We start from the raw sequence: 11105 nt of genomic DNA on the forward strand, positions 1-11105 counted from the left end.
AAGGAAGGAAGGAAGGAAGGAAGGAAGGAAGGAAGGAAGGAAGGAAGGAAGGAAGGAAGGAAGGAAGGAAGGAAGGAAGGAAGGAAGGAAGAGTGGGTTGCTTAGCCTAGAGAAAAGAAGATTCTAGGGGGACATAGTAACTATATTCAAGTATCAGAGGGGTTATTATGTGAATGAGAAATTGAACTTTGGTTCCAGAGGGCAGAATCAGGAACAAATGGTACAAAATGGTTACAAAGAGGCAAGTTGGAGCTTAATAGTAGAAAAAACTTCCTTTTAGATCTCTGCCTCTATGGAAGAGATTGCCTTGGAATGGAAAGGTAGGTATTTGGTTCTCCTTCACTGAAGGATAAGCAAAGGCTAGATGAACATGACCACTCTTGTTGTGGTAAGGGTTATTTTTCAAGTATAGATTGGATCAGATGGTTGTTGAGGTCTCTCTTTCTTCCAACATTATTCTATGACTTTAGAACCTTCTGAGGTAGATTTTAAAAAGGGGGAAGGAAACTATGCAAAAATATTTCTAGAACACTTTTTGTGGTGGCAAAGAATTGGAAATGGAGGGGATATCCATCAATTGAGGAATGGCTGAACAAATTTTGGTATGTGATTATAATGGAATACTGCCATGCTCTAATAAATGATGTAAAGGATGATTTAAGAAAGAACTACATGAACTGATGCAAAGTGAAGTAAGCAGAACCAGGAGAACATTGTACACAGTAAAAGCATTATGTGTTGAACATTTATGAATGACTAGGCTGCTCCTAGCAATAAAGTGATCCAAGAAGATCCTCAAGGACTCATGATGAAAAATGTCATATGCTTCCAGAGAAAGAACTGATAGAGTCTAAATGCCAAACAAGATATACTATATTTCACATTATTTCTTCCCATTTCTTTCATTTATTCAAGCTCTCTTTCACAAAAAGATGAATATGAAAAGATATTATATTATTGCATATGTAAAACCTATATCAGATTACTTGCCACCTCAGGGAAGGGAGAGGGTGGGAGGGTGAGAATTTAGCTCAAACTTGAAGAAAATGGTTAATAAATGTTTTTCATGTAATTGAGCTAAAAATAAAATCTTAGTAAATTTTAAAAAGAAACATACATATATACTAGGGCAACTGTATGGCTCAGTGGATAGAGAGGCAGGACTAGAGACTAGAGGTCCTGGATTTAAATCTGGCTGCAGACACTTGCTAGCTCTTTGACCCTGGGCAAGTCACTTATCCCCCACTGCCTAGCCCTTACCACTCTTCTGCCTTGGAATCAATACTTAGTATTGATTCTAAGATGGAAGGAAAGGGTTCTAAAAAACAATATATGTACCAACACACTAATGCATTTGCCTGTCCATCTAGCTGAATGCATCATCTATGCAATAGATATTCCTTCTCCATCTAGTTCTTTCTATATGGACTATTAAGCAAGCTGATCTATTTTGAGTCATCAGGGACTTCATTGAGGAAGTCCTGTAGTAGTTGAGGGCTTAATGTATTTGACATACTATCAATGAGGGCAGAGGCACCCTCACCAACTTTAGGAAATGCTCCCATCTGGAGTATTTGCAGATATCTTCCAGGATAGAATCAAACACTTTTGGCAAGCATACATCTTCCTATTCTATGTCTCACTTGATAGTTAGAATATGGTTGAATCATATTCTCTCTATGATAGCATCAATCAAGAAATCTTGTATGATGGTGATACAAAAGTGAAAATCATCGGAGGGACAAGAAGAGAATTTTTAAGGCAACATTTTGCTCCATTAAAATCAAGTACTTTTTAAAAGTAATGAGCAAATTGAACACCCATCAGTCAACCTATATGACTGTGAAAATATGGTACCATCCTTACACTTTCATCAGTGATGTCATAAGGGTTTTCTAGCAATGAGAACATAAGCATATATGCTAATAGTTGTTTATATCCTCCTGATCACTTTTTTCTTTTGTAACATCTGTGATTTGTAATAACTGTGTATTATAATAGTGATTGTAATAACTGTGATTTCCTCTCCCTCGCAATTATTTGGCATTTTCTCCTCCTTCAAATATCTTGAAAAATCAATTTTTTTATGCTTTCAAAACTGTCACCTCTGACAGTTTCCTTCTCTACTCTGTATTTGGTTTGCTCAAGTTTCTCTTCTCAACTTTATTTTCTTTGTTCTTAGTGTGATACATTTTGTTTTGATACAGAAGATTCCGTCCTACAAACCTCTCCTCAAAGTACATCCCCCAAAATAGCTAAGCAAAAATGCCCAAGTGTGGTTGTGCCTAATAATGTACATCAATTTCCACCTTCACAGCTGACTGTGCTACAGAAAGAAAGGTGTAAGCTGTTTGAATTTTAATACTTTGGTACCAATGTCGTCTATTCTGTTTGGCCCGTGTTTAGTGTTTTCATCTGCATTGCTGTAGCCACAGAACATACTCTTCTCTCTGCCTTCTTTACTCTCAACTTCATCTTTAAGTAATATTTCCACTTCCTCTTAGAACACATAAGAAACTGAGGTGCTGAGCCCACAGATGATGGTCTTACTGAGATAACAAAAATAAGTCACTATAGAAAGAATGGCAGATTGGTGGCATTTTTTTGACTATTTGTTTTTTTCTCCTCCCAATTTCATCTGCTTTTTACAGACTCATTTTTTCCTTCCATTGCTTTTCCCTATTTTCTCCGGTGGTACTCACAAACATTCTCCTCTTAACATTTGATAAATAGGTAGATTATAGGTTTTCTATTTCAGCTCCTCTTGGTCAGAAAATCACATGTTAGCTGGCTGAGGGAGTTTAAGGCCTCCTCACTGTGATGGTTACTTACACTGGTTAAACTTCTATAGGTAAGAGCAACAGTCATTATCAACATCATTTCCTTTATCCTTAATTATTGAACATATCTGTAAGCTCTGAGACAGTTAGGTGGCTGGGCCTGTTGTTAGGAAGACCTGCATTCAAATCTGGTCTCTGACACTGCCTAGCTGTGTGACCTTGGACAAATCACTTAACTGCTTGCCTTGGTTTCCTCATCTGTAAAATGAACTGGAAAAGGAAATAGCAAACCACCCCAATAGCTTTGTCATGAAAACCCCAAATGGGGTCACCAAGAGTTGGACATAACTGAAACAAGTGGAACAAGTTATTTATGTATGTACCATATCCTGCAAACTCCATGAGGGACTAGTGGTCATATCTCTGATAAGCTTTCTAACCCGTTTGGAAGCCAAAACAGGACTTGCCCCCATTAGATACTTAATAAATGGCTGTCATGTCAGACAATATGATATGATACTATATTCTCACAGACTGCTCCAGCTCTGGGAAGGGAGAGGGCAGAGTGAGTTAGGATAAAGTCAGACTATGATTATGAGGGAAGACAGAGGGCCTATTGCTGCTATACCTTCAACTTGGCTTTTCTCAGGTAAAAGGGTCTTTGTCCTGAGGGTACCCCCAGGTATTTCCTCCACTTTGGAATCTGTACATAGGCTTCTGTATTCATCAAGTCCAGTAAGCCCCAATGAGGTTCTACAGGACAAGGGGAAAGTCTGAATACAAGCACTCCAAGTTAACTTACCTCCTGGTTGAATCGGCAATTGAGAGTGCACCAGCCGATTTGCATGAGGCCCTGGGAGGAGATGAGTACTTCATAGATCCATTTCCCTGGAAGGAAGTTGGACACAAGTTGCTCCATTACTGAGGAGCTATTATTATACCTGTGGTAAACACCACACTAAGAATCTCAACTATGTTGCCCTGAGAAAGGCTTCATTTCTTATTGGCAAGCCTCACTCCACAGAGACTACAGGAGATTTCCAAGTCCTGCTTCCCCTTCATTTGATATGTTTAGTTTGGCATTCAATTCCCCACACTAGCCCATGGCACCTAAGTCCTCAAAGCTGACAGAAAGATCAGCACACAGGACAAAACATTCCTTCATCTTTCTCTGTGGAGACCCTGTGAAAGCCTCCTGTCCCTAATCACATTCTCCCCAACCAGTTGAAGGTACTTACCTTTATATACACAGGTGGTGGCCCGGATGGAGCCAAAATTACTGTGTCCAATAACCTAAGCCAAGGAAGGAAAGGGATTTGGGTGCCCAGGATAAATCCCTAGCCACACTCCTTTCTGAAACAGACAATTATTGTTCCCCCTCAGAACTGCTTAAAAAAGAGAAGGAAAAAGTCTCTCCTGGATAAGAGAAGGGGTCCCAAAGCATCATCTCAATGAGAGCGGGTAAAAACCCTCATGTTATTCCTTCCCCTAATCACCATGCTCCAAAGTAGCAGAAACCCAGCCAGACCCCTCCAGATTAAGGAGGATTAGCATTACCATGTAACTTGTCTCTGATTCATTAACTTCTTCAGAAAGGCCCAAACCCTAAAAGGTTAACTCAGTCCTCCCGTGTACTATTCCTCAGGTTATAAGCACCTTTCTTAAATGAATCATAGATTCAAGGCACAAAGGTCAAAATCCAAGTAGCAAACTGCAGCATAGCAAAACTTAGGACAGCCATTACCCAAGGATTTCCACTGCCTTGCCTAACATTGACAGAGGTTATCCTGTCTCCCCATTTCTTAGCCACCCCCCAAACTCACACCAAGAAGGTCATCATCCACCAAAAGTAACCCCTCAAAGCCACTTGTGTGATCCAGGACCACAGTGGATGGCCCAAGCCGCCCTTCTACAACTTGTTCTGAAATAGAAAAGAAATAAGATGGTTAGCTGAAATCATCTGAAGCAAAATCAAAGATCTGAATGGGCAAAAGACTGAATTGTGATATCAGTGAAAAACCTCTCTCTTGTGGTCAGTCACAAACCACCTCACCTAATAGGCTAAAATCAGACTGATATTCTTAAGACATGTTTCAAATCTCAGCTTTTCACAAGGAAATCAATATATGATGGGGTTACCTATTTGGATTACAGAAATATTCCCAGCCTGGGCTTTCTCCCTAAAACTAAGGCTACCCAAAGTTTCTGTTAATAGCTTCCTCTTTTCTAAATCCCCTGTAAAACCCAAAGCAAGTCCTGAGGTCAAAAAAATAAGAAAGAAGCTATAAGAGGAACATCCTGGGATGAGAGAGATCTGGGTCTGGTCTTGGGGGTGGGGGAGGGCCTTTGTTGGGAAGGGAAAAGTTTCAAGAGGAAGACATAGTTATTCCATAAATGCATAATGATCCTGGGATCCCAAGAGGCCCCATAGCCTCCCCATTTTAGGAGAACAGGGTGGCTCCACTAGTGTTTTGCTCATAAGAGGTCCCAGTCCTTCAGGGCCTCAGCTCCTGTTCCATTCTAAAAGCCCTCATCTACTCCTCTGCCTGTGAACATAGTGTCAAATCAGTTCTCAGGCATCAAGCACAAGAGCATGGGTTTCAGCCCCCTCAAGGACACTCTCTACCTTCACTCTCTTCAGCCTCTTCCTCCTCCTTCAGCAGCTGGTGCAGATGCTCCTGTAGGTTCTGAAAAGTCAGGAGTGTTCTGGAAAAAAAGGATAAAAGGGAGACTCGCTTCATATATTCTAGGCAATAGGAGTTTACTGAGCCACATTTCCCTAACCCTGAAGAAGCCTCAAAACACCAATGAGAGTCAAGGAACCCAGGGTTATTCTTCTCTAATTAAGCCACATATCCTGGATATTTAGGATATAAGCTCATTGTACATGGAAGGATTAAGAACAATGGCAGTAAGTCCCAAAGCCATACAAACAGAATTTTAAAATAGCGGAATCAGAAGAGATTTTATCTCTTTCACAAAATGGGTAACATGGCAAAATGTCTTATATGATTGCACATACAAAATCTATGTCAGATTGCTTGCTGGCTCAGATTGCTTATTTTCTGGGAAGGAGTAAGGGAGGGAAGCTTAGAAGAAGGGAGAGAATTTGGAACTCAAAACTTAAATGAATAAAAAAAATTACTTTATATATAATAGGGGAAAAATTTTTTAAGAGATCTCAGAGGTCCTACAATCCTATCATACATTTTGGTTTGACATAAGAAAAACTTCCTAACACTTAGAACTGTTCAACAGTGGAATAAAATTTCTTTGGAGGTAATGAGTTCTTGGAATCTTAAAAAAAAAAAAAAGCAAGAGAGCTGCTATCTATTTGTCAGCAATGTTGTAGAGGGAATTCTTGCTTATATATAGGCTGGACTAGATGTAGCTTCTGTGGGTCCTATTCACTCTGAGACATTAGGATCTTTGAAGAATCCCCAACAGTAATCAGCCAGCCTCTCACTTGAAGACAGCCAGTGATAGGTGGTGAATCCACTACCTCTTAGGCTCACTATTCCTCCACTGGATACTTGAATCATCTAAGCCAGTCTTCCTAGTACTTTCCCTCTTAGTCTTATCCTCTGTAGCCAAGAAAGCATCAGAGACTTAGAACATGAGCTAATCACTAGCTTGAAGGGTCCCAAGACCAATGTCAGCCTAAAAACTGAGCTGAATTAGAGAAATGAGTAGACTGAATCAGCCCCACACAAAACTGGGCTATTCTCAAAAGATTTATCAAGGAGAACAAGAGGCTAGATTCTACTAGGTCACTCAGTTCTATATCTAAAGTCAGAAAATCCTGTTTACATATGTAAGCCATATTTCCCCTGATGTGAGAAAGCCCCACTTCTTTGTTTCTGGGAAACATTGATATGATCTTTAATACAGTTGGAAATGTCATGCCAATCCCTAACTTTGGCTAGATGTAAAGATGGTAAAGGAAGAGCACTACCTGTCCTACCCCTCTTTGATTCAACCCCAAAAGACACAAAAGACCCCCCCAACTCACAGCTACCATGCACTCTCCTACAGCATGTGTAAATCTTAAAATACTAAAGGCAGACAATGCATGATGTCACCATCAGTCCCTCATCTCAGGGCAAAGGTAACCTCTGCTTTTCTTCCTGTGCACTGTAACCTTAACTGATTTCCCAAGAGTAAAAAGGTCTTGGTGTTATTCTTAGCTTTCCTGGCTGCTCTGACATGAGCTCAGCACCTAAGAATAGAGGAAGGAATGTAACCTTAGCAGGGTTCAGGCAATGTATTCCTGGGCATCCTTCCCCCAAACAACTCTCCACAGAGCCCTAGGGCCCTACCACTAGTGGCAAAAAATACCAGTAACTTTGGACTTACTGCAAGCCCAGCAATAGCAGATACTTGTCTGCAGTTTTTCCCTTTCCCCAACTATCTAATCTGGCCTCATCAAACAGGAAAACCTGCCTGCAGCACATTCTCAGATGGTCCTTTTCTATCCCAGTTTTCATCCAATTATCCTTTTATTACTAATGCAAAAGGAGGGTTGTGGGACAGGGAACAACTTTCTATATATTAGCTTACAAGAAGGCAGCAGAGAGGCACTTGGACCCAGCAATTCTAAGCTTCATCCTGTATCTGGGCTTCCATTACATTCCATCCAGGAAGTAAGCTGCAGAAGGAAGCCAGGTAGGATGACCCAACTATAACTTCCCTGGAGCCATGGCTTTCAGCCCCTGAAGCTTATCAGCTCCCACTCTATTGCTGATATGGTGGCCTGGCAGTGACTACTACCTGGGATTGCCACTCACCCACCCACTTGTTAGGTGTAAGGGGAAGCTCCCTTTAAGTAAACTCAATACTGGAAAGTCTAGGCTCTTCATGCATAAGAAATTCACTTTCCAAAATAATCTCTCCAGCTGAAAATAATCTGTCCTTCCTCATATTTAATAGAGTACTCTGGCTCTCTCCTTTGCCTCTAGAACCTTCTTTCTTGCATAATATTTACCTATGAACACTGTACCTCATCCATTCTCAGTCCCCCAAAATTTTAAGTTTCTTAAATGCAGGGACAATGTAATTATCTTGGATCCCAAGTACCAAACACAGAGCAGGCTCTTAAAAATAACTCTTGGGACAGCTAGGTGGCTCAGTGGATTGAGAGCCAAGCCTATAGATGGGAAGTTCTGGGTTCAAAACTGACCTCAGATAATTGCTAGGCTATGTGACCCTGGGCAAGTCACTTAACCCACATTGCCCAGTCCTTACAGCTCTTCTGCTTGGAACCAATAAAAAGTATTGATTCTAAGACAGAAGACAAGGGTTGTGTTGTTGTTGTTGTTTTTAATGACTCTTCACTTTCCAAAACACGTTGCCTTTAAATAGTGGTGTGACATAGAAGAAAAAAGATTGAATTTAAAGTCAAGAGATTAAGGATGGAGGTCTGGAGCAAATTATTATTATTTTCCCCTCTCTAGGCCTCAGCTTCCTCATCAATAAAATGGAGATAATACCACCTATAAAGTATCTACTTCAGTAGATAAAATGAATTCATATACATTAAGTACTTTATAATCCATAAGTCATTTTATAAATGTAAGGTAATAATGGCAATAATAACTTATCAGGAGGCAGCTAGGTAGGACAGTGGATAAAAAGCCAGACCTAGGGACTGGAGATGCTGGGTTAAAATCTAGCCTCAGATACTTCCTAGCTCTGTGACCCTGGACAAGTCACTTAACTCCCACTGCCTAGTCCTTACCATTCTTCTGTCCTACTTAGTACTGATTCTAAAGAGAGGTAAGGGTTTTTTTTTAAATAGCTTCTTGGTCAATTCCTTTCAAGATGGTTATCCACTTACATGAGGCTACTCACTAGCTGCTTGGGAAACAGCTGGAGAACAAGAGGGCTCCCCATGATCCCCGCTGGCATTCTGACCACAATATAAGGTCTGGCCTTGGATATCTCTAGGGTCCCCCTGACCTCCAGCCTACAATGAGACTTTTCTTTCTACTGAACTCTTAAAGTATTTGCAGGCTACATCGTTCCTTGATGCTATGCTTATGCTGCATTGTCCTGAATTTATCTTTTTACCGTGAGCATGCCTGATTGTCCTATACAGCCTAGAAATTTAGAAGAAAGTAGGGAATATGTTTTCTATCATATTAACATCAATAAAAGCCAACCTTTTTTACCCTCTCCCCTTGGCTGTTAGAGAACATAAGTACAGCTTAAAATGGTATTCTTTTTTCGTATCTACACTATCTTGCTTTTCATTTCAGCAAGATCTCGTTTTAGAGGTCCAACTCACACTTATCAATGACATATTCAGGCCCATAAGAACCTTTTCTGTCTTCCCAAGAGTGCCTGCTATAGTGCTCTACACATAGAAGGTGATAAATATTTATTAATCATTTGTTATTGACAGAATACCTGCTGACCACTCCCTACCCCACATGAAAGGATGGGTCCCAACAGCAGCAGCAGCTCTGGCATAATCTCCCCCAAACCAGCCTCATATTTGCTAGAGAAAGAGGGCTACTATACCTGCTAGCAGTGGTAGAGGGGATCTCATCCAGACTAGGAAAGATATGCTGGAGGTAGTCATTCAGTAACTCTTCATTGACAATACCTGTAGCACATGAAGCCAAATGGGAAAAAGACAAAGGAATGGAAAAAATTATGCTTAATAAGGTGCTAGGTCAACTGTGCAGTATTTAGTCACTACCTGACTGAGCTAGGGAAATACTCAAGAAAGCTACATTATACAGGAAAGAGTTCAAGAAAAGGGAAACGTTTCGTTAAAGGACTGCTACTCAGGGGTTGGGGGGTTAATTTATTAATAACTAAGACACTTTTTCAGCCTAAATGACTGAATTATTAAGTGCTGGCAACATGATCAAGAATACCCCAGAGTTCCCTCCATGGCTCCCCCTGTTCTTGTCCAGGTCTCTCACCTGTGACTTTGGGCTTCTCAGAATCGGAGGTCAGTCTGTAACTCTTTGGGGTTAAAGATGTGCTTGACCCTTTTGACGTCATTCTTCATTTCTCAGTGAACAGTCAGTGATCCTGGAGGTGGGAGCACAAAAAAGAGATTTTCTTGCAGGGACCAATACAATTCAAATTTGGTTTGTTTGGCTACATTTATTTGTTACAAAGGAGACTTTTTTTGGGGGGGGAGGGAGGGGAGACAATGCAGGCAAAGAAAGAATGGAAGGGATAGTGATAGTGATGTAAAAAAAAAAGAAAAGAACATCAAAGTAACATTTTAAAAATACACAAAAGTGAACAAAAGGAAGTTTAAAAGGCAATGAAGACAAGCAGGGCAGAAAAAGAATACATACTTTCAAACAACAGGTTGCTCATAATAGGTTCATCATTTTCTAAATAGTCCTTTTTTTCCTGTCCTTTGTATATGGAAATGCCCATGTCAGTTGATGCCAGTCAGTTTCATAAGAATGTGTCTGTGTACAAAACTCCTACTTTCTTTATTAGTATCAGGTCTAAGACAGAAGAGCAACAAGGGCTAGGCAATGAGGGTTAAATGACTTGTCCAGGGTCACACAGCTAGGATATATCTGAGGTCACACTTGAACCCAGGACCTCTTGACTCCTGGCCTGGCCCTCTATCCTCTTTGCTACCTAGCCACCCCCCTATAAGTATATAAACATTTTTTTTTCAAAAGAGTAGAAGCTAGGGGGCAGCTAGGGGGCACTAGGGGGCTCAGTGGATTGAGAGCTAGGCCTAGGGACAGGAGGTCCTGGGTTCGGACACTTCTAGCCATATGACCCTAGGCAAGTTACTAAACCCCCATTGCCCAACACTTACTACTCTTCTGCCTTGGAACCAACACACAGGTGGACAGTGAGGGTTTAATAATAAGATAGAAGGTCTGAGTTTTAAAAAAATAGCAGAAGCTGCTTGCAAATAGCAGCAAGAGTATGTATTGGCCACTGAAACAGGAGACTGCTTCTCACAGCCCTTGCCATAGCTTCTGCTTTCTGTGTTTTCCCCTGAGCACAATGCACTAAAGAGCAATGGAGAGAAATAGACTTCAAGTCTACTGACTACTGGGGAGTTCAGGAATTCCTGGGTTCCTCAGTCAGTGCCAGCAGTCCTATTGGAGGCACTCCCTGAATCTACAACTTCTTGCAGGACATGACAAACAACTAGGCTGGCCAGAAGAGAGGGGTCTTGAGTGAGCTTCTCGGAGAAAAGAGAAAAATTCATGCTTTGAGTTTTTATTGGGGCAAATCTCTGAGTCTTTTGTGTTAAGAGGAAATAAATAGCTATCCTGTTCAAAAGAGAAAAAAGATAAGGTAAGGCTCTTTAGTGCTGCTCCTCTGAGA

General features: G+C 40.9%; 1 protein-coding gene across 1 annotated transcript in view; it reads right to left on the reverse strand.

Moving 5' to 3' along the window:
• Positions 1 to 9794, reverse strand: part of RNF123 (ring finger protein 123) — a 112376-nt gene extending 102582 nt beyond the window's left edge. The window contains exons 1-6 of the mRNA XM_044677720.1: positions 9713 to 9794; positions 9303 to 9387; positions 5398 to 5486; positions 4604 to 4695; positions 4019 to 4073; positions 3583 to 3668 (exon numbers count right to left, since the gene is read on the reverse strand). Coding sequence (XP_044533655.1) covers positions 3583 to 3668; positions 4019 to 4073; positions 4604 to 4695; positions 5398 to 5486; positions 9303 to 9387; positions 9713 to 9794 — 489 coding nt within the window. The remainder of the gene's footprint in view (positions 1 to 3582; positions 3669 to 4018; positions 4074 to 4603; positions 4696 to 5397; positions 5487 to 9302; positions 9388 to 9712) is intronic.
• Positions 9795 to 11105: the final 1311 nt, after the last annotated feature.

This window comes from Gracilinanus agilis, chromosome 1 (genome assembly GCF_016433145.1).
Source record: "Gracilinanus agilis isolate LMUSP501 chromosome 1, AgileGrace, whole genome shotgun sequence".
Classification (NCBI taxonomy): Eukaryota; Metazoa; Chordata; class Mammalia; order Didelphimorphia; family Didelphidae; genus Gracilinanus; species Gracilinanus agilis.